The following is a 23,708-nucleotide window of genomic DNA, read 5'->3' on the forward strand; positions in this document are numbered from 1 at the left end:
GGGATCCGCCTGCCTCTGCCTCTCGAGTGCTGGGATTAAAGGTGTGTGCCACTATGCCCAGTGAGTCCTAAGTAATTTAAAATAGAAATCAGATGTGACAAGTCACCAGCGCAGAGACAAGTAAGTGATTACACAGTAGGACTCCTTCTGGAGCAACATAGGACATTGTGTCTGGTTGCCATGGAACATGCCTTTAGTCCCAGCACTCAGGAGGCAGAGGCAGGAGGACATTTTTGAGTTTGAAGCCAGCCTCATCTACAGAGGGAATGCTAGAGCAACTGGGCCCACACAGAGAAAACCAAACCAAACCAAACCAGACCAAACCAAACCAAAGCAAACAAAAACAAAATAAAACAAAACAAAACAAAAACCCCAAACCTATCACTCCAAAATTTTTGTATGATTAAAGCTCATCAGGTATCAGAGCTTGACAGAAATAAACGCTCATCATCAGAAAGATACACAGGGGTAATGTTTGCCAAGACTCAACTCTGGCCCACATTCTTGTGATTGTTCATAATTAATGGACTTTCTGATGTCAATGATCACAAGACAGGGGGGTTTTAGACTGGCTTCAGCTGCCTCAAGCGCTCAACAGAACTGGAATCCAGGGAGTAATAGACAAGGTAAAGAAGACACTTATCTTAGGTACCTGATCAGGGTCACTTCTGAGCATTTGTTTCAGATAATTTCCATTCATAGCAATGACATGGAGTTCGTTTTTTTTGTTTGTTTGTTTTTTTGAGACAGGGGTTTTTTCTCTGTGTAGCCTTGGCTGTCCTGGACTCGCTTTGTAGACCAGGCTGGCCTTGAACTCACAGCGATCCACCTGCCTCTGCTTCCCGAGTGCTGGGATTAAAGGCATGCGCCACCACCACCCGGCTGACATGGAGTTCTAAGTCACTATCACTGTTACTGAATTTATGTATTAGTTTTCTTTCCTGCCTCAAGATGATCCAGTCATCTTCTAGAGTTACCTTGTTTAAACGTCTGTCTAAGTAACAAAGGCTCCAAAGAGGGATCCAGGTCTTCACCAACATTTTCCAGAAGAAGTGGTGTCCCAAACTGAATGCAGTTTTCCAGTGTTCTCATATAGTCTGTGTCTGATAACTTGATAACGCTAAGCTGGTTTTCTTTTTCAGAGTTTTTGATCCATTTATTAGCTTGACCCTGGGGGTCAATCATTAAAGGCCTAAAAATAAAGAAGAAAAATCCAAGAGGAACACACAAATGCTGCAATCTCTTAAAATCTATGCCATTTAGGTAAATGTTGTCATCAACTGTTACAAATGCAAAGTATTTTACGTGAAGATGTATCTTCAGAAATGTCATAACAACCAAAAAAGAGGCCATGGATTTGCCCAGGGAGGGGGGCACAGGAGAAGTTGGGGGGAATGAAGGATAGAAGTTGTACAAATAGAATATTCATGCATGCCATTCTCAAAAAAATAAAATAAAAACTTAAATAAAGAAAAGTGTCCCTGGCAAAACCCAGTGCTCACAAGGCAAAAGCAGAACACAACAAATCATAAAAACACAATGGGACCTTGATGGGAGGAAGTTGGGGGTGGGATTAATGGTGGTGAGAGGTGCATAAGAGAGAGTAAAAGGATGAGTGTGACCAGAACTCATTGTATGCATATATGAACTTGTCAAAAGAATAATTTAATTTAGAAAATAAGAAAGAATCGTATTCCTACAAATGAAGAAATTCAAGTTGCCAAAAATCCCAATTCTAAAGCTACACCCATGTTAGAAGAAGCAGGACTTTGTGAACCTATGATCTGTGCTCTTTTCAACACAACACTGTCAGCACAGCAATTTTAATGCACAGCATCTATTAATATAATGTGAAAAATAATTGTATAGGACATTTGTTAAAAGTTTAAAATAAAAAGCAAACCAGCTTATAAATGATATATATATATTTTTTTTTTAGCAGTTTGGAATAAAACTGTATAGCATGAGTGGCCAAAAGTTAAGTCTGGTGTATATTTAAAAATCTATTTAGGAATGTTTTTCTAGGATAGTAAAGGATTTATATTTAAGAATATGTAATTGGTGGTTGGAGTGATGGCTCAATGGTTAAGAGCATTTGCTGCTCTTACAGAGGATCTAGCAACCATGTGGCAACTGACAAGTGTCTGCAACTCCAGTTCCAGGGGATACAGCACCCTTTTCTGCCCTTGGTGGGCAGCCAGGCATGCCTGTGGTACACAGAAATCCATGCAGGCAGATACTCAGACACATAAAGTAAATAAATCTATTTTAAAAGAATATATAGTTGTTTAGGCAAGAATAGAACAGCGGTTATGCAGCCTAGGTCTTGCTGGAGGGTGGAGGCTAGAGGAGAGAACAGTAAATGGGCATTACAATCAACTTGAATATGAGAAATAATTCTCAATATCTGGAAAATGATTATTTGAAAAAGAGTCTCTTCTGTGGTTATTCAGCCACTGAAGCCAATTTTAAGCCTCTCCATGGGACCATTTCTAAAGCATGCATGATTATACACTTGAGTCTTAAATTCATCTGACACACTCAAAGTGTCTCACACCTCACAACATCATGACTCAGGCATAATTGGCACCTCACTTTATGTATAGAGCAATTGGGGCAAGAATGATTTAGAAATCTTTAATTTGGTAAGATAACTGAATGAATGGCGAGTCATAAACACTGATGTGTTTCTACAATAGAATACAACCCTCCCTAAAACGAAGTACCCATAAATGGAGTAACATGGGTGAATCTCAAACAGTTATACTGGGAGGAAGATGTCTCATATACATGCCAAGAAATAGATATGATGTTCTGTAAGAGATATGACTAATGTATGTTGAGAAGTAATTGGAACGATGATTCCCTGGGGTGGGATAAGGGTGGGACAGGAATGTAAAGGGACCATTCAGGAGGTAGCCTTGCTCTGTATCTTGGTCAAGCCAAGTCTGAGGGTACAGGTGTATAGTTTTAAAAAACTTAACCATTTAGTAATGGTACATTTGAGTTTCTGTATCTTATTATATGTAATTTTTATCAAACAAAAATACATAAACTAATACTGTTCTTTAGTCAACAGCATACATGTTGAAGTGGCTAAGGGGAAGTGTATGTCTGCTGCTCATTTGTAAACACATGTGCATGGGTTGGCAGGGGGGTAGATGGATTCGTGATTAGGCAGCTGAGAGGGCATAGTGACACCTGCAGAACCCAGGGGTTACCATGGCATTGATGCTTCTTGTAAAAGCATTCTGGCTTTTATATACGCTCGGAGTCTTCCAAATAACACAAAAGGAAGCCCTTTATGTTGCTTACCACCGTCTAGAATTATTAACAATCACACCATTGTCTATGGAGAATGCATCTGTTGGTAACCCAGCAATGTTCCAAGCTCTAATTTTTACTGGGTCCCCCAAGGTTTTACTCAATGAGAACTCCTCAGAACATGGGAACTTTTTCTCCTGTAAGAAATAAAACAAAAGTCTGATGTTTTCTTTCATTTTATTAATTGAAATAGTCTTTAAGTTAAAATTTACAGCAAATTTTACAACAAAATAAAATTTTTTTACAACAAAAATAAAATAAAATGCATATTTAATTTCCATAAAAAGGATCAGGAAAAAAACTGCATTGAAAGTTAGACTCTGGGAATAATTTGCTAGTAAAAGAAGAAGAAGAAAAAGAAGGAGGAGGAGGAGGAGAAGGAGAAGGTGGAGGAGGAGAGGAAGAGGGAGAGAGGGAGACAGAATCAGAGACACACAGACAAGCAGACAGAGACACAGACCCATATAGAGAGAAACAAAAAGGAACTTCCCATAGTTTTAGTGTTCTTCCTTTTGCTGTCCTCATGCCTTCATATTTTCCAAAATATACTTTGAATGTTCTAAAACAAAATTTACTAAGTGAATCTCATACCTTGCATAACATGCTCCAATCGTTTGTACATTCATACCGAAATCCAGATGTGAAAGCACCAAGGTAAGCTATTACTCCTGCTGATACTAAGACATCACCAGTTAAGTTTTCATATGTTATTTGAAGGTCATTGGCAGCTTGAGACCATCTGTATAACAAACCAAAGGCAAAACCAATTAACAACAGACAATTTTATGGGAAGGGCTGGCTGGAGGGATGGCTCAGTGGTTAATACAAGAGCACTGGCTGCTCTTCTAAAGGACTGGGGTTCAGTTTGCAGCATCCACGTGGTAGCTCACAACTGTCTATACTAGCAGGGATCCAGCATCCTCTTCTGGACTCCACAGGCCCCAGGCATGTCTGGTGCACAGACATATGTACATACATAAAATTAAAACAATTTTAAAAAAGTGCAAAGGCCTTCTTGTCCAAATCCTATAAGAAGAAGCTGTGAAATATTGGGCTTATCTGTAAGATAAAGATAAAGAAGTCGGACACTATCCTAGATCTATTATGCTATATTTTAAGAGTTTCTACATTTCAATATCAGAGCAGTAGATATGCCCTGTAGGACTCAGCCTTTCCAACAACAATGACAACCCCAGCATTTTTCTTCATAATACTCTCCAGGATGATTTGGTTCCACTGCTTATTTCAGTATTTAATAAGAACCAGAGATATTTGCAGTTCATTCCAGAAATGCTGTTCTGAAGCAAGGCTATTTGATATACCTTAAGTTAAAAAGTTGAGATCCTACAGATAAGGTCAATAGTTTTTATATTCAACAAAACCATCACAGTAAAAATTATTCCTAAATCATTTGACTTGAACTAAATTACTATATCATACTAATCATTGAATAAACAATATCAGTAATGAAATAGCTGACTGTCCAGTCAAATTTAAAAATACATAGAAAATTGGAAAATAACTACATAGCCAACAACTAATACCATTTAGATTAAAAGACTGTAAACATTGTTTTCTTTTTCTTCTTTCCCCCTCTCCTTTTGCTTGTTTCCGTTTTGAAAACAAGTTACAAAAACTTCACAGAGTCCCGGCCAGGTGCTTTACAAAATGCCTCATATCCCCAATCAGCCACCGTAAAGTCACAAGTGACTGTGACACACAAGTGATGATAGCAGGAGAAGCAGGAGGCTCTACCTTGATTTTTCTCCTCCTAACCCTCCTATTAGTTTTGAGGCTCTCTCAAGCTTCTTAGCACACAGCTCCACCTGGTCTTCCAAAGCTGCCTTTTCCACCGTCTTCTCAAGAAAAATCTTCTGTAAATTTTCCAAATGGTGCTCTACTGCAGCTAGTTCTCCTCTCTTCTGATTCAAAAGCTCCATGGTCTCAGCCAAGGACTTCTGAGCCTCTGCTAAGCGAGCTTTCTTAGGAGCTACAACCTGTTTGGGAACAACATGCAGATGTTGTGTGTTCTATGTAAAAGTTAGAAGTTACAGGTCAGGCATGAGGTAGAACAATAAAATTACACATAATGAGCCCCTAAATATTAAATAAAACAAAAATACATATAATACTTCAGAAAATAGACAAATCATTTGGAACTCTAAATTATAGCATATAAAATAAATTCTGGAATTTAATGTAGAGTAAAAACATCACAAGATGTAGTAAAGTGTTTTAAAATAATGAAACATTGCCATTAAGCTTTTAAAAAATGAGGGGGGCATTAAAGCCTTGTGATTCTGTTTCTTCCTTTTTGTTTCCCTTGTTGGTTGCTCTTTTGAGACAGGTTCTTACTCTATAGTCCTGAGTGGCCTTGAACTCACCGTTTTGCTCTCAAACTCATGACAATTCTCTTGCCTCAGCCTCCCAAATGCGGGTATTACAGATACAAACCACCTTGCCTTGCCATTCTGTTTCTATATTATTTTTTAAAACTATATAAATGTGCTTTGGATTTTAATGGGTTTTAAAATAATTGTTTTCCTTTCTAAGTCTGTGGCCTTCTTCCCAGTCACCCCAAGGATCACATTGGCCTTGAAGAGATTAAGAGTATAATAGTAAAAATACAAAGAAGGAAAAGTTTTGTAGTAAGTCTCAAAAAATTAAAATGTCAAGAGGCTTTCTGCTCGTGCAAACCTTGTCCCTGAGACACAATGGCAAAGGGCAGATTTGGCTACGTTGGGCACCTGGGTGCCAGGGCTTCCTTCATGTTTTGCAAAGGATATTATTGTCATCAATGACCTCTTCATTGATCTCAACTACATGGTCTATATGCTCCAGTATGACTCTACCCATGGCAAGTTCTGTGGCACAGTCAAGGCTGAGAACAGGAAGCATGTCATCAACGGGAAGCCCATCACCATCTTCCAGGAGTGAGATCCTGCTAACATTAAATGGGCTGATGCTGGTGCCAAGTACATTGTGGAGGCTACTGGTTTCTTCACCATCATGGAGAAGGGCAGGGCCCACTTGAAGGGTGGGAACAAAAAGGTCATCATCCTGCGCCCTCTGCCGATGCCCTCATGTTTGTGATGGGTGTGAATCACGAGAAGTTTAACAGCTCATTTAAGATGGTCAGCAACGCTTCCTGCACAACCAGCTGCTTAGCCTCCCTGACCAAGGTCATCATCTCCACCTCTTTAGCTGATGTCCCCATGTTTGTGATGGGTGTGAACCATGAGAAGTATAACAGCTCACTCAAGATTGTCAGCAATGCTTCCTCACCACCAGCTGCTTAGCCCCCTGGCCAAGGTCATCCATGACTCATGGCCACAGTCCATGCCATCACTGCTACCCAGAACACTGTCGATGGCCCCTCTAGAAAGCTGTGGCAAGATGGCCATGCGGCTGCCCAGAACATCATCCCTGCATCCACTGGTGCTGCCAAGGCTGTGGGCAAGGTCATCCCAGAGCGGAGTGGGAAGCTCCCTGGTGTGGCCTTCCATGTTCCCACCACCAATGTGTCCATCATGGATCTGACATGCTGCCTGAAGAAATTCAGCAAGTATGATGACATATTGAAGGTGGTGAGGCAGGCATCTGAAGGTCCACTAAAGGGCATCCTGGGCTGTCCCCTGTGATTTTAACAGTGATGACCACTTTTCCACCTTTGATGCTGGGGCTGGCATTGCTCTCAATGACAGCTTTATGAAGTTCATTTCCTGGTATGACAATAAATACTGCTACAGCAACAGGGTGGTGGACCACACGGCCTACATGGCCTCAGAGGAGTCAGAAGCCCTACACCACCCACCCCAGCAAGGACACAGAGGAAGAGAGAGGCTTTTGACTGCAGAAGAGTCCCTGTCCCAACTCAGCATCTGACACTGAGAATCTCTCTCACAATCTCCATCCCAGACCCACAGAAGAAGGGGAAGAGCTGAGGGAGCCTCCCCTACCATCTGACCTAAGACTATCAAGTCTCATCTGGACTGCCTGTATCCTATTCCTCTGTGGCCTGGTAAGGCTTCCCTGCCAGGGGAAAGTGATCAACATGTGAGGGCCAGAGTTCATGTCAGAAGTAGTCCCTACTCTCCAAATTATGGGACCCCCAAGGAGACTGTGATGCCTGTCTATTATATCTGAGCAGAGGGTCTAGGTCCACACCATGCATGGTCCTTGGTTGGCACATCAGTCTCAGCAGCACCCCCACCTCTGCCCGATTTGTTGACATCATTAGTCTCTTTGTAGAGTGCCTGTCCCCTCCAGGGCCTTCTATCCCCAACTCTTCCATAAGACATCCTGTGATCCGCCCAGGAGTTTGGTTGTGTCTCCGCATCTGCTTGGATCTCCTGCTGGGTGGAGTCTTTCAGAAGACCTCTATAGTAGGCTCCCATCCTGCTTCTGGTGTCTATTCTATTTGCCCTTCTGAATGAGAATCAAGCATTCTCCCTACGGTCCTCCTTGTTATTTAGTTTCTTAAGGTCTGTATATTGTAGTGCGGTTATCCTGCATTATATGGCTAATATCCACTTATAAGTGAGTATATACCATAAGAGAAAAGATTTTTAAAAATTGTTATTTTGTTGTGCCATTAGCATATCAAAACTAAGCTTTGATTAACTTGATCATTGAATCATATCATAAGTCACTGGTACAAAGACTTTAGAAGATAAACAAAGAGAATCTGAGACAGACCAAAACAGGGCAATCCCAGCCCTTCTTGATGGGTGGGGCCAAAAGGGTTATCTCCATGAATGAAACTAGAGGCAAAGAGGGTAGTAATAAAAACTAATCAGATCCAAATGTCTGGCTTTCTCTCCTCTGGGATAAAATCCTAAAGGAATAATGTGTTAAAATAAGTAACAGAAGCCAGGATACTTCTCTGTCCATGTTGATGTTGCTGAATGTTTCCCTACTACCTTCTTGGGCTAACATGGAGCAGATGCCTTGATATGGAAAAGGAACAACTTTTCTCTCTCTCTCTCTCTCTCTCTCTCTCTCTCTCTCTCTCTCTCTCTCTCTCTCTCTCTGTGTGTTTGTGTATAAAAATGAACTGAATTGAGAGATAACAGACCTGACATGAAATCAAAGACTATATCTCTATCAGCAAATACCCACCTCATTGGAAAACATCTTCTCAAGTGCTACAGCTTGATTACTCTGTGCTCTGAGCTTATTCTAATACATTTTACCAAATATTTAAATCGTTCTTTTAACTTATGCTCCTCCTTCCCTGGGTACAATTATGCAATCCCTGTGTTCTTCTAGACCTTTACTAGACAAATCTGTAAAATTCTCTAAGCCCCAGGAATCTGGGCCAGTGGGTACTCCTTAAAAGATCCCCTTCAAGTCAAGCCATTTGCTTCAAGGGATATTTCTTCACTCTGACTTTAACTGTACTAGATCTTCCTACATGTGGTGTGTCATCTCACTGAAGAGTTTTAGAAATATTTAAAAATTTAAACTATATTTATTTATTTGTATGGGTGTATATGTGCATATGCATGTGTGCAGTATGCTACAACATACATGTGGATATCAGAGGACAACCAGCAGAAGTTGTCTTTTTACTCCTGCTGTGTAATTATAAGACCCTCAGTCATGTCAACTCGGGTTTTCAGGCTTAGTGGCAAGCATCTTTACCCACTCACCCATTTCACTAGTCCTGAATCAACTTTTAAAATGAAACTTTATTGAGATATAATACATGTACCACATAATTCACCTATTTAAAAGGTATGTACTAAAGGTCTTGAGTATGTTCATAGAACTATACAACAACTATCATGATCGATTTTGAAATATTTTCATTACCCCAAATGGAAACTTCACAACCGGGTTATTTTCCACTTTTGCCCACCTGGCTCATGCTTCCCCTAACCTTGTGCCCTAGGCAATAACTTATTCTACCATCTGTTTCTCTATATTTGTATATTCTAGGTACTTTTTCCTTTTTTAAAAAAACTGTAATTATACATGCTTTGAACCAAATCTCTCCATCCTCTTTTCCCCTAATTATCAAAGACTTTAGATAGTATATATCCACACAAAATTATATCAGTATTTGGGAAAAGCTATTTTCACAATGATAGTTGGGTTGTTTAAAAACATGGTTCCATTGCTGGGCAGTGGTGGCACGTGCCTTTACTCCTAGCATTTGGGAGGTGGAGACAGATGGATTGATGTGAGTTCAAGGCCAGCCTGATCTACAATGTGAGTCCAAGACAGCACAGCCAAGGCTACACAGAGAAACCCTGTCTCGAAAAACCAAACCAAAAAAAAAAAAAAAAAAAAAAAAGCATAGTACTATATACTAAGGAATACTATTTAGCCAGAAAAGAATGAAATTCTGTTTTTTTTGTGGTAATACAGACATATTTGGTGGATATGGCAAATGAAATAAATAATATAAAGACAAATATCACATGATTTGACTCATATGGAAAATGCATGATTTGACCCATCTTTTAAAACTCAGTGAGTCATGCATATTAAGCTAACTCTATCACTCCATTTTATTTTAATTTTTTGACACAGGGTCTTGACAAGTTGCCCAGCCTGGTCTGAAACTTACTTTGTAGCCCTAAATGGTCTTAAACTTGATATCCTATTGTATCAGCATCCTTGAGTAGCTGAGGCTACAGATGTAAGTTGTCACAACCAATCTGAATCAACTGTTAAAATGGCTGCTTTGGATTTTTCTTCTATTTTCCCATCATCAGGCCCTAATTCCTCTAATTCACAGCTGTCGCGTAGTAAGCCTGGCTCGACAAGTCTGTTGCTCCAGCACCACACCTACCGTACTCTCCACACACTAGGCCACAGGAAATATCTGAGTAGTAGCCAGAATTTGTAAACTAGCTAGATGTCCCTCAAGTGAAGAATTGATAAAGAAACTGGTACATTTACACAATGCAATACGATTCAGCTATCAAAAACAAGGAGATCTTCAAATTTGCAGGCAAATATGTGGAACTAAAAATGACCATCCTGAGTGAGGTGATCCAGACCCAGAAAGACACACATGACATATACTCACTTATAAGTGGATATTAGCCCAACATAGATGCCCCCTGAGAGACCCCACCCAGCAGGGGATGGGGACAGATACTGCAGCCAGACCCTGGGCAAAGCGCTTCGAGTTGTATGTGGGTGGGGCCAGGAGCTCCACAAAGAGACCACTCAAGGCTAGTGGGTCTGCATCCGGGGGCCTTCACAAACTGATGCACCAACCAAGGATAATGCATGCAGAGAACCTAGACTCCCTGTTCAGACATAACAGAAAGACAGCTTATTCTCCACATGGGGAAGGAGTGGGTGTAGCAGGGGACTGCCTCGGACATGAACTCTGGTGTCTGTAATTTGATTACTGCCCCTAGGTGGAGAGGCCCTGTGGGAACACAGAGGAAGGGGATGCAGGCTATCCAGATGAGACCTGATAGGATGTGGTCAGATGGTGGGGGAGGAGGTCCCTGCAGGTCAGAGGTCTAGGGGAGGGGAATCGGGCAGAAGAGGGAGGGTGGAAACAGGAAGACAAGAGCGAGGGGATTACAATCAGGATATAATGTGAATATAATAATAATAATAATAATAATAATAATAATAATAATAATAATAATGATACTGCAAAAAAGAAAAGAAAAGAAAAGAAAGAAATATCTGAGGATTAAACTGCAACTGTAGCAGATCAAGTCCTGCCTGGAATCATTTAAGAAATATATAATGGTAGTGTGTGTATGTATACACACACACACACACACACACACACACACACACACACACACACACATATACACATAACCTGAGACAAAGGTAAGTTACATACAACCCCCAGCTCCACTGCCAGCTCCCAAGACTTCCTCCTGGCCACTCTCCCTCCCTTTGGGACTCACCAGAACATAGGCTGTCTTAGGGTTACTATTGCTGTGATGAAACACCATGACCAAAAGCAAGCTGGAGAGGAAAGGGTTTATTTCACTCACAGTTGCTACTGTAGAGACACCTGCTCATCTGTATTCATTGCTGCTCTATTCACAATAGCTATGGTGCAGAAACAACCTAGGTGTCCATCAACCCATGAATAGATAAGGAAAACATAGTGTATGTACACAATGGAATATTATTTGGCTATTAAGAAAAACGAAGTTATTTAACTGACAGGTAAATGGATGGAACTGGGAACAATCATTCTGAGGAAGGTAACTCAGACCCATGTTTTCCCTCATTTGTGAATGTGAGCTTTGAATTTCCACATATCCATACTTCATTTGGAATACCCACAGAGGTCTAGAAATTAGTAAGGAGCCACAAGATGATAACCGGTTAGTAGGGTTTACAAGGGTGGGAATATAGTTTGAAGGAGATTAATAGAACAGGGAGGGCTAAATTGAAGTGGGGGGTGGGAAGGCAGGTCAGAGGAAGGAATACAAGGGGAGAAAATTAACTCTAAAGACTTTTCAAAGAAAAGACATAGAAACCTACTAACTACTATAGTAGCTTACACACACACACACACACACACACACACACACACACACACACACACACACCCCTTATCCTATAATGGACAACAGAGTGACCTGACTAGATAGCACAAGCTAGCAAAAAGCCCTTTGCCGGGAATGGATTTCCTCTTTTGAAGTTGTTGGTCAGTGAAGTCCCATAGACCCCCAAACATTACAGGCTCCTGCCAAAGCTATTGGTTACCATCCAGAACTTAATGATAAGACCCCTAATGCTGAAGACACCATGTACTTGAGTCATAGAACATGGAAATAGTAAGGTGGCACTGACCCAGAAGCTTCCTCCCTATTGGCTAGCTTCCATAGTGCTAGAAGGGACTATGAAAGCTACCAGAAGAGAAAAGCCATCGTCAGTCTCACCCAGCTGTGAACGCTGTGAGTTACAATAAGCACCGGCTTTGACAAGATAGGCTCTTAGGGTAATGATAACATAAGCGTTATGGAGATAACCAACTAGTTTCTGACTTGAGTTTAAGTCCCACTCCACATGATGAAGTCCATGCCTGGCACCATCACTGGTCCAAGAACCTGAGGCTAGACAGGTCATAGGCCTTAGAGAAGAACCTAGTACTACTACTCTCTTAAATGAACAAAGTATTTAAACTGACTCCTAGTGACTTACTAACATATTCATTAACATATACATTAACATATTGCATCTCTCAGCCTTCATCAGGGAAGTCTCTACTTGCAGCGGATGGTGATTAACCCAGAGACTCACAATTGGCCACGGTACGGAGAAAAAGATCCTACAGAATTGTTAGGCCTAAAGAGAACATAAATATTGTACCTGCCCCCAGAGCTCGAGGACCGAGGCAGAAGAGGAGCAGAAAGATTCCGAGGGCCGGAGGCCGTGAATGGATACGAGGACACAGTGTCATCACCTGGATTCCTGGCAGTTGTGGCAGCTGCACAGGTCCATTGCAAGCTCAAGCCAGACCAAGTCCCAGAAAGGATAGGGGAGGCAGAAGTGAAATCCCCCTAGCCGATGAGCCACTGGGAGTGGGAGAGTCTGTTTTCCTTAAGAGCGTTGCCACTGGCTGGGTGACCCTGCTCCAGTGCAAGACCACACAGCCAAGAATATATGGGCAGTGCAAATTGACCTGGTGGATGGGGGGAAAAAGAGGACACAAAGTTGTGTGGGTAAGCAGGGAAGGGAGTGGATCTGGGAGGAATTGAGGAGAGGTAAATATACTCAAAACTCATATATGAAATTCTGAAGGAATTAATACAAAATAAATTAACAAGTAAGGTGTATACTTTCATTTCTGGGACTATTTTAGTAGGAAATGATCATGCAAATCCTAAAAATACCTTTGCAACTCTGTCATACACTTCCATAGCCATGATCCACTTGCATAGGCCCTCTGCAGCAGAAGAGGCTTTAGCGACTTTAGGAGGATCAAACTCAGGGTTTGTCAAGTATTCGCTACGGATCTTCTGCATAACAGCCACCTAGATGACAAAGATTTAGATTTTAAAATGATAGTACGTCTCACATAATCACAAAGCAGAAGAAACCCATATGCAATTTGAAAAAGTCACACTGAGGGCCCTTGAGATGACTTGGGTAAGAGACACTTGCTACCAAACCTGATCATCTGAGTTGAACCTCTAGTACTCACATGATGGAGAAAGAAAGACCTAGCTAGCTTAACTTGTCCTGTGCTCCACCTGAGTACCAAGGCACATGTACCTACTCATCTCATTCTCTCTCTCTCTCTCTCTCTCTCTCTCTCTCTCTCTCTCTCTCTCTCTCTCTCACACACACACACACACACACACACACACACACACATACAGACACACACACACACACACACCACACACACACACACACACACATGCACACATGCATGTACACACACACACACATTTAAAATAGTGATACAGATCTAAACAGAATTCTCAACAAAGGAATCACTAATGCCAGAGAAACACTTAAAGAACTGTTCAATATCCTTAGCCATCAGGGAAATGCAAATTAAAATGATTCTGATATTCCATCTTACACCCATCAGAATGGCTAAGATAAACTCAAGCACATGCTGGTAAGGATGTAGAAAAAGGGGAACATTCCTCTATTGCTGGTGGGAGTGCAAACTTGTACAGCCACTTTGGAAATCAATTTGGTGCTTTCTCAGAAAATTTGGAATGGATTTACTTCAAGACCCAGCTATACCACTCCTGGGTATATACCCAAAAGATGATACAACAAGGACATTTGCTCAACTATGTTCATAGAAGTTTTATTCATAATAGCCAGAATATAGAAACAATCTAGATGTCCCTCAACTGAAAAATGGATAAAGAAACTGTGGTACATTTACACAATGGAATACTACTCAGTTATTTAAAATAATGACATTATGAAAGTTGCAGGCCAATGCACGGAACTAGAAAATATCATTCTGAGTGAGGTAAGCCAGACCAGATAGACAAACATGCTGTGTACTCGCTTTTAAGTGGATATTAGCTGTAAAGTAAAGGACAACCATGCTATAATCCACAGACCCAAAAGGAGGAGGATGCTTTTTGAGGGAAGGGGCTGGGAGGAAGGGACTGGGGTGGGGGTGGGAATGGGAGCAGGAAAGATCAGGCTGGAGGAGGATGGAGAGAGAACACTAGGAGAGACAACTGGAATTGGGGTGGGAGGGGAGTCTCTGGGACAAGCTAGCAGCCTATGGAACCTCCCAGGAATCTATGAGTGTGACCCTAGCTACGACTCTTAGCAACGGGGGATAAGGAGCCTGGATGGGCCATCTCCTGTAACCAGGCAAGACTTCCAGTGGAGGGATTAGGAGACCAACCCAGCCACAAAACCTTCAACATATCATTTGCCCTGCCTATAAGATGTGCTGGTGTAAAGACAGAGCAGAAATTGAGGGAGTGGCCAACCAATGGCTGGTCCCACTTGAGGCCCATGTTGTGACAGGGAGCCCATCCCTGACACTGCTAATGACATTCTGCTACACTTGCAGACAAGAGCCTGGCATAATGGTCATCAGAGAGGACTCATCCAGCAACTCAGCAACTGATGGAAACAGGGGCAGGAAGGATTGTAGCAGACAGAGGGGTCAAGGATACCACAAGAAAAACCTACGGAATCAACCATCCTGGGCCCATAGGGGCTCAAGAGACTGAAATGCCAACCAGGGAGCCTGCATGGGACTGACCTAGGCCCTTCACACATGTTACAGTTGTGTAGCATGGTCTTCAAGTGGGACTCTGAACAGAGGGAGAAGGGGCTGTCTCTGACTCTGTTGCTGCCTTTAGGACCCTTTCCCCTACTGGGCTGCCTTGTCTAGTCTCCTTAGGAGAAGATGTGCCTAGTCTTACTGCAATCGATATGCCAAGGCAGGTTGACATCCATGGGAGGCCTTCCTTTTTCTGAAAAGAAACAGGATTGGGGGGAGGGGAGGCAGGAGGGGAAGGACTAGGAGGAGAGGAGGGAGGGGAAACTGCAGTCGAGATGGAAAGTTAATTGATTAATTAATTAAAGTTTTAAAAAGTATAACAGAAAATATTTATGATAAAAATACACAAATTTATAGACATCAAACAAAGATGTGTCATCCAGAAATGATAGAGTCTTTGTGCATGATAGAACATTTAAAAACAATAAAAACAACTAAACACTAATAAGTAACAATCCAAATGGAAAATCTGATACCTTCTTATTTTATGTAAACTTTTTCAGGTTAACAGTACACTCAAATAGTAATTTATTAACTCTTGGTAATCAACTGCGTGATTTTTTTTGCATTATGAAAATTCATTCTATGGCCGTTAATTCAGTGCCCTTTTATCAATTATCTTTAATCTCACAAAATGATTATACCCTTATGTTTTTTTAAAATAAAGATTTCTTTATTACATATACAGTGTTCTGCTTGCATGTACACTCTGCAGGCCAGAAGAGGGCATTAGATTACATTATAGATGGTTGTGAGCCACTGTGTGGTTGCTGGGAATAGACCTCAGAACCTCTGGAAGAGCAGACAGTGCTCGTAACTCTGAGCCATCTCTCCTGCTCCTGACCCTTATGTTTTATAAGACGGTATATAAATTAAAGATCTTCCACATTATGACAAAATCACACTTGAGAAGAAAACCCGATATAACTTACTGGAATGTTGTCCTTGTCATACTCTCTCAAGTCTCTCAGGAAATTCATATCTCCCAGAACTTTTTTGCTAGGTCCCCAGTAATCAAGTATCTACAAATGAAATTTATGGAAATATATTAGCTGTACAATTAAAAGAGCACATTAGTCAGAACGATCATAAAAATATCAACTTGTTTTTGAAAATAAAGACTTATTTACTGGCAGACGTAGTGGCATGTGCCTTCAACTCCAGCATGCTAGAGGTGGCAAGTAGATCTCTGTGAGTTCAAGGTCAGGCTGGTTAACTTATAGTGTTCCTAGGCAAGTCAGGGCTATGTATGAAACCCCATATTTAAAAAAGAAGAAAGGAAGAAAAGACTCCTCTCCCTGAGAACTAGTTAAGCAAATAAAATATGAAGTATTTTAAGCATGGATATAAACATACATAAAAATTTAATAATTGAAAATAGAGGTGATTATTTCTTTTGAAAACTTTAAAAAAGCAATTAGTGTAGTCAATATCATAACAGTTTTGCATAAGAAAATAATTTTTATTACTTCAATCTTTCAAAAATCTTTGACCTACAATTTGTCCTGCCTGCAAGATGTGCTGAGGTAAAGGTGGCCCAGAATTTGTCCAAGTAGCCAGCCAATGAGTGGTCCAAATTGAGACCCACACCATGAGAGGGAGCCCATGCCCGACACTGCCTGGAGGGCCAACAACCAGAGCATAGATAGCACAGAGATGTAGGATAAAAACAAACATGATTAGACAAAAGAAAAAAAAGTCAATGAAGTGATTTCTAATGATATCCTGCTATGTTTGTAGACTGAAGCCTAGCAGCCTAGCGTAACTGTCACCAAGCAGGATTCATCCAGCAGAGGAGCATATGCCAAACATTAGGCAGAGGTTGGAGCATCCTATGGAGGAGGGGGAGGAAGGATTGTAGGAGCCATGGGAGTCAAGAACACCACAAGAAAGAAGCCCACAGAATCAACTAACCAGAGCTCATAGGGGCTCACAGAGACTAAAATGACAATCAGGGAGCCTGTGTGGTCTGACCTAGGCCCTCTGTATACATGTTATGGTTGTGTAGCTTGGTGTTTTTGTGTGATTCCTAACAGTGGAAGCAGTGAATCTCTGACTCTTGCTGGCACTTGGGACTCTTTTCCTCCTACTGGGTCCATCCAACCTTGATATAAGGGTTTGGGGCCAGTCTTATTGCATCTTGTAATATTGCGTTAGGTTGAGATTCCTGGGAGGCCCATTCTTTTCTGAAGGGAAACAGAGGAGCAGTAGGTCTGGGGGAGACGGGAGGTGGTGGTTGGGACTGGGAGAAACGGAGGGAGGGAAAACTGTGGCCCAGATGTACTATATAAGAGAAGAATAAATAAATAAAATTTAAAAACCAAAAGTATATTTTTATTACTTTAATTTTTAAAAAAGGTTAGTTCTGTTTTCTTTGTTTTCTTAAATTTGGTGTATGTGTACATTAGAATAACTAGACAAAAGTTTTTTAATTTTATTATCTCAATGAAAAATATAATTTAAAAATGTAATTTAAGAATTCAAGGCCAGGTATTATAAAACCCTGGAAAGAAAGTGTCTGTACATTCAGTATAGGATGCCTTCCTCCTTGAGAGATACATGCCTTGAAGTATAGTTGCAATAACAGCTTCCACTCATTATGTGCTTGTTGTCATGAGGCACAAGTAATACCCTCTAACTTTGTGAAGTAGATGATCTGATTATGTTTTTAATTGAATCCCTTAGAGATTCAGACATGTCATCCAAAGCTCACATGGCTACTGGAGGTGTCAAGATTTCTGAATGTGGATAACCTGGCTCCACAGAGCTTGCTGTTATGTTATTGTTTTATAGACAGAATTTCACCCTATGGCTCAGGCTGCCATGAACTTCACTATGGAGTCCAAACATGCCTGGAGTTCACATAGATCTTTCTGCCCCATGGGCTATAATTACTAGGTGAGGCATAGCACTCTACATTAAAACAAAACAAAACAAAACAGGTTCTCTTGTTGCCCAGGCTGCCCTTGAACTCCTGATCTTCTTGCCTCCCCTATGGAGACCTGGGATTACCAGACCTGTTAGCACGAGTTGTTTGTTTTGTTTTACTACAGATCTTAAAACCCACACCTGTATGTTATGTCACATTCTTACAAATCTTAGCTACAGACTACAGGCATGGGTGACATAACAGTAGGGAGTCCTGTATGGACAGAAAAGAAAATAGAAGCACATAGATCCACAACTTTCTTATATCATATTTACGGAATATATTCAGATACTATTTTCTGTAGTTAATTCTGAGTCCCTTCAATTTGGAACACAGTATTTCTTCCCTGGATTACACGTTGCTGGTATTTAATTTGATACTAGTTGGTACAAATAGGTTCTGTACATTCATGAATATGACTTAAATCTGTGCCCAGTTATTACCTTGCCTCCAGTTCCTGAAGGGTCTGAAATTTTTTCTGGTTTTATATCTTTCATGACACAAACTGCAGCCATAACTAGTTTAACACCAGCTGGGGGATTCTTCATTGATTTTACAATTGTAATATCAGCTGGCTGCATTAAAAGAAAACAAGACATCCTTAGAGAATAGCTTATTTTTAAATAATGAGAATTTGAAAGATTAGTGTTGGGGCCAGGTGTTGGTGTATTCACTGTAGTCTCAGCGCTCCGGAGGTGAAATAAAGAGTGACCATGAGCTTGTGGCTAGTTTGGGCTACATAATGAGATGCTATCTCAAAAAATAAAAATAAAAAGTTATTTAGAGAAATAATAAAAACACTTTTGTGTATTTTTTTGTTTTGCATTGTTATAAAGGAGAATTAGCAATAGAGAACTGAACACAGAGCAAGCCTAGCTGTTTTTGACCGTTTGAGAGATCCTGAGTCCTTAGGAAGCTATGACGAGTGCTGTGAAACCTCCAGGGGATCATTTTGCAAATGTAAACATAACAAATCAAGCCTTTAGTAGAACTATAATTTGTTCCCTATATATTGTTAGGAAAGATATCATCAGTTCTCTTACGCCATTATTCTTGTGATACTCGTTGCAGTGGTTCAAGTGCTGGAAAACTGGTAAGTGTCTTAATTCTCTACGTGGAACAGATTCCACTATCACATCACCAGATCCTACTAGAATTCAGACAATAAGCTGGGAGAACAGCATGATGTGAGGCCTTCACGTCACTACGTGTGTCAGTCTATTTGGGGTGACAACAAAGCCCTTTTCTCCAGTTATGGGTTAAGTTCCATGGTGGTTTGGTTATCTTCTGGAGGTGAAAGCTACTTTTTGGGGGGATAACTGCTGCATAAAACACAACCCAGCTAATTGATAAAGCCTTTCGGCCACAGTCCAGTAGCTTTTAGGACATTCACCCAATGGAAGTTTGGTCATCGCCAGACTTCTGAGGATTCTATCTCTGTACTGTGGCCTTAAGTGCATCTATAAAAGCCAGCTCTTTGACAACCTAGATGAGGGAAGTTAATCGGACAATCCACAGGACAGTTACTATATACCACCTTCTTCTGATTTTGTAGTTGAAGATATTGGTTTGATTCGGTCAGTTTGGCACCGAGTGACATTATGTACCATGCACCACATTAGGAAGTTCTCCACATTAACTACACCCATGTTACCTCCTTGGAAGTAAAGGGAAACAGATTCTTGTGTAAGGCCTAGTTTTGTAAGTATTTGTGTTTATGGAATGTAAAAGATCTCAGTGTGTGTTCTTTTCCATGGATTCTTTCTGATGTTGTGATTTGTGTTAAGAGGCATTTCAAATTTAGTAATATCAGTATTCTGACAAGCATGGACTTGATTGGAATTTCTGAATGGCTTGGCTTTCTGTGGATAAAATGGATTTATTTTAGATTTCATTAGTACATTTGCTGAGACCAGATATTTTAAACAAGTGGTAATTTAGACTTCCTGGTTGATTATAATTCTTGAAGGCTTCAACAAATCTGCACATTCCTTCTCTGGTCACCTCTCAAGTGCACTTTGCTATCACCCTCTGTTGGCCTTCACTGTGAGGTGTGCAGACTTGATATGACAGAACTTCATAGAGTGCTCTAATTGTCTTGCTCTCTGTACATTTAAATCTCCAACGTGAACATTTCTAATTATTATGCACCCTTTCTTCCCCCAGGCCACCTCCTCTATCATCAGTCTGGCTGGGCTGATACAACTAATTTAATTATTTTAAAGTTTCCATAGTCTTCTCCTTCTAAATATAATTATCTAAGCTTTGTGTTTATTTTAAAATTCCAGTGTGCCATCAAGAGCATAGTCCTAAGCTCCCAGTCTTGTTTCATAAAATTCCTGAAGCAATCCATTGGAAAGTCAGAATTCTGTTTAGAAGTGGGAATATCACTAATGAATATAATTAAGAATATAGTTAATGGGGCTAGAGAGATGGCTCAATGGTTAAGAGCACTGACTGCTCTTCCAGAGGTCCTGAGTTCAATTCCCAGTGACCACATGGTGGCTCACAACCATCTATAATGTGATCTAATGTGCACTGTACACATAATAAGTAAATACATCTTTTAAAATATAATATAATAAATAGCTTTCAGAATAATTTCTTGTTACCATATTTTGAATCTATGCCAATAGCTGTTTATATCTATTCATTATTTCTGGAAAACTTGTTAAGTTGAAATTGATCTTAACCACTTGTTTCATTGCTTTAAATCCCTCTTCTCCCTTTTTATGCTCAAGTTTTAGGGCCTGTGGAAGCTGCTTAATGCTGCTTTGGCATCATCTTCTTTTAACCTTCTGAGGCTATGTAACTGATTTTTTCATTTGCCTCAGAGATAAATATCTGAGAGTGTTACAGGCCATATACTACTGTTTCTCAGCACATATTAGTTCATTCTCTATGTCAATCATCAAGGCTGGGAGCAGGGAAAGGGAAGGAAATATTAGAAATCTGCTCCTTCTGTGCTCCTCCCTCTCAGAGACACCACACTCAGCTTCTCCAAAATAAGAAAAGAAAAAGGGAACGGAAAAGAAAAAAAAAAGTCCAAGGTTTTAAGTTCCTAAAGTTCACAGCACAGTGAAAACACAAGCAAGTTTGTAACAGTATGAATGCCCTAAAATAATCTCATCTTAAAGCTACCTCTAGGCCGCACAACTAAAAGAACAACGGGCTTGATTCTTTGAAATGCCGTTGGTTGAGTTTACAGTCTTGCCAGGCCTCCCACATGGAGGATTATAGTAATGATGAAGGAAGCAGCAAAGACTGGGATCTGCACGCCCTCAGCCTCCCCAGTCAACAGGTGCTTGGCGCTCCTGCTCCGTCTGCTGAGGTAGTTCTGGTCTTGCCTACAGAGCCTTAAAAAGTCACATACAATACAATGTACTGCAGAAAGGTACTACTAACAGATACATAAAATATAACATTAGGATTTTCTGTGCACATATGTCTAGGAAGCTGCAGAAGTAGCTACACACTTCTTCTTCTTCCCTTTCCCCTTTCCTCCTCTCCTACGCCTTTCCTTCTGGCCCACGTGCAGAAACTCTTTGGATTTACAAAGACCATTCATTCTATTTCTACTAAACCATTCTGTTCAAAATTATATATAACATAGGAAAAGCAAATATGTAAATATAACATTGTATCAAAGAAAACCTGTTTAGATACAAGCTTCATTTAACTTGACAAACAACATAGCCCACCAAACTAGAGCTGTATCACATTAACTAAAAACTTGTACATCGCTTCCTTGTGTTTATGAAACCCAAGGTGGCAAATTCAGATACTTTCCTTAAGTGTGTCTAGTGCCGACAGAGCTGCTTCCAAGGCGGGAATTGCCTCAGCCAGGTCGCTTTCACACTCATTTTTCAGAGCCTGGGCTTCTTCGGCCTTCCCGCTGGCTATCTCTTCATCTAACTTCACAAACGTTCTTTTTGCTTCCACTTGTGCAGATTCTACCTCAATAATCTAAAGAAAAGAAATGTGGAAAAAGTAAGGTGTGGGATAGATTAAGCTTTGTCGCAGGTGGAAGCAGTCTTGGCGGGCTTTACCCTTGGGGCACACCATGAATACCTTGTGAGAGACTGTTTGGAGCCTTCCTGGGCTTGGAATTCAGGAAGCCTACCTAGGAACCCCACCGTGGCTATTGTTTTCCTAATTGACCCTCGAAGGGAGAAGGGACCGCCCTTTGCATATGACTGGGAAGGTGGGGGAGAGAAAAACAAGAGGTAGGAGAGAAGGAGAAGGCGTGGAGAGAGAGGAAAGGACCGGACCAGCTCGTGGGACTGAGACACCTAAGGACCCGTCCTGCCGAACGGATTCCAGGAGGTTTTAATCTTCTGTCCCTTTAACCTTTTTTTCCTTCTTGTATATGCTAGTTGGGTTGTATAATAAAGTTTAATTGTTAATAAACTGAGCCAACAGTAAGGCAAATTTTCAAATAACCTATTGCTTCTTCAAGCCTAGAGATGAAAGATCTAGGGAATTCAACGCACCATTGTGAATCATAGAAAGGTTTGTTATGGATTTTGAAGGCGAATGGATAGAGCTGGAGGCAGTCATTCTGAGTGGTAATCCAGATGCAGAAACACAGATGCCATAGCACCTCTCCCATTTGTGATGTTAGTTTTGAATCTTTAGATCTGTTTTTCCCCTTTAGAAAACCCACAGATGGGGGCTGGAGAGATGGCTCAGGTGTTAAGAGCACTGTCTGCTCTTCGAAGAGGTCCTGAGTTCAATTCCCAGCAACCACATGGTGGCTCACAACCATCTATACTGTAATCTGATGCCCTCTTCTGGCGTGAAGGTGTACATGCAGATAGAGCGCTCACAGATAAAATAAATAAATAAATCTTAAAAAAAAAAAAAAGAAGGATAGCAAGTTACCAAGAAGAGACTCAATAATCTTAGAGCATACATAGGGGGAAGAAGTCTCCCTCAATCACAGACATAGGGGAGGGGAGAAGGGGGGAAGTGGGAGGGAGGGAGGAATGGGAGGAAACAGGGGAAGGGCTAACAATCTAGATGTAATATGAATAAATTAATTAAAAAAAAAAAAAAAAGAAAGAAAACCCATAGATGTCAGGAAATTAATAAGGAGATGGAGAGCGTTTCAAATGAGGGAACACAGAATACAGAGATATAAAAGGGAAAGGGGAATAATAAACAGGAAGGGTGAAATGGAGTTGGGGATGGGAAGATACAATAGAGATAGAGATACAGGGAGAAACACTAAAAACTCTCCGAAAAAAATATATGAAAGCCTACTGTTGCAGAAGGCTGCTAAAACATCTCCGTACACAGAGAGCTGACATGGACCTACCGTATCTTAATGCCCGACTAGATGCCACTGGTTAACAAAACCCACTGTCAGGAACGTGTTACCTCTAAATAGGGTCTGTTGGCCCGTAAGCTTCCATGGACACCCAAATGTAGCAGGCTATTACCAGTTCTCTGGGTGGCCTTCCAGAACTTCCTGCTAAAACCCTGTTGCTGAGCACCACATACACAAGGCCTAGAACATGAAGAAATCAAGCTGGTGTGTAACTTGGAAGCCTCATCTCTACTGACTACCTTTCATGGTGCTGGAAAGTGTCGTGCTTTGAACCCGCCAGCTATAATAATTACCTGCTTGTCAAGAAATTCTCACCAGTACAGCGGTGGGATAAATGGAATGGGAATAATAAAATACTTTCTGATAAGATTTAAGACCTGACTCAAATGATGCACCCATAT

General features: G+C 40.9%; 1 protein-coding gene across 2 annotated transcripts in view; it reads right to left on the bottom strand.

The window, feature by feature from the left end:
• The window catches only part of DNAH12 (dynein axonemal heavy chain 12), a 159,482-nt gene that overhangs the window by 40,307 nt on the left and 95,467 nt on the right, over positions 1 to 23,708 (bottom strand). Inside the window, exons 49-56 of one of the 2 annotated variants that reach the window (XM_084793926.1) lie at positions 21,765 to 21,941; positions 18,419 to 18,550; positions 15,979 to 16,068; positions 13,164 to 13,304; positions 5,080 to 5,321; positions 3,916 to 4,063; positions 3,316 to 3,461; positions 978 to 1,192 (exon numbers count right to left, since the gene is read on the bottom strand). In XM_084793926.1, the coding sequence (XP_084650052.1) occupies positions 978 to 1,192; positions 3,316 to 3,461; positions 3,916 to 4,063; positions 5,080 to 5,321; positions 13,164 to 13,304; positions 15,979 to 16,068; positions 18,419 to 18,550; positions 21,765 to 21,941 (1,291 nt within the window). Of the gene's footprint in view, positions 1 to 977; positions 1,193 to 3,315; positions 3,462 to 3,915; positions 4,064 to 5,079; positions 5,322 to 13,163; positions 13,305 to 15,978; positions 16,069 to 18,418; positions 18,551 to 21,760; positions 21,942 to 23,708 lie in introns of both variants that reach the window. The other variant, XM_084793925.1, reaches the window with a different exon arrangement.

This window comes from Acomys minous (assembly GCF_964271855.1).
Source record: "Acomys minous genome assembly, chromosome: 9".
NCBI classification, from domain to species: domain Eukaryota; kingdom Metazoa; phylum Chordata; class Mammalia; order Rodentia; family Muridae; genus Acomys; species Acomys minous.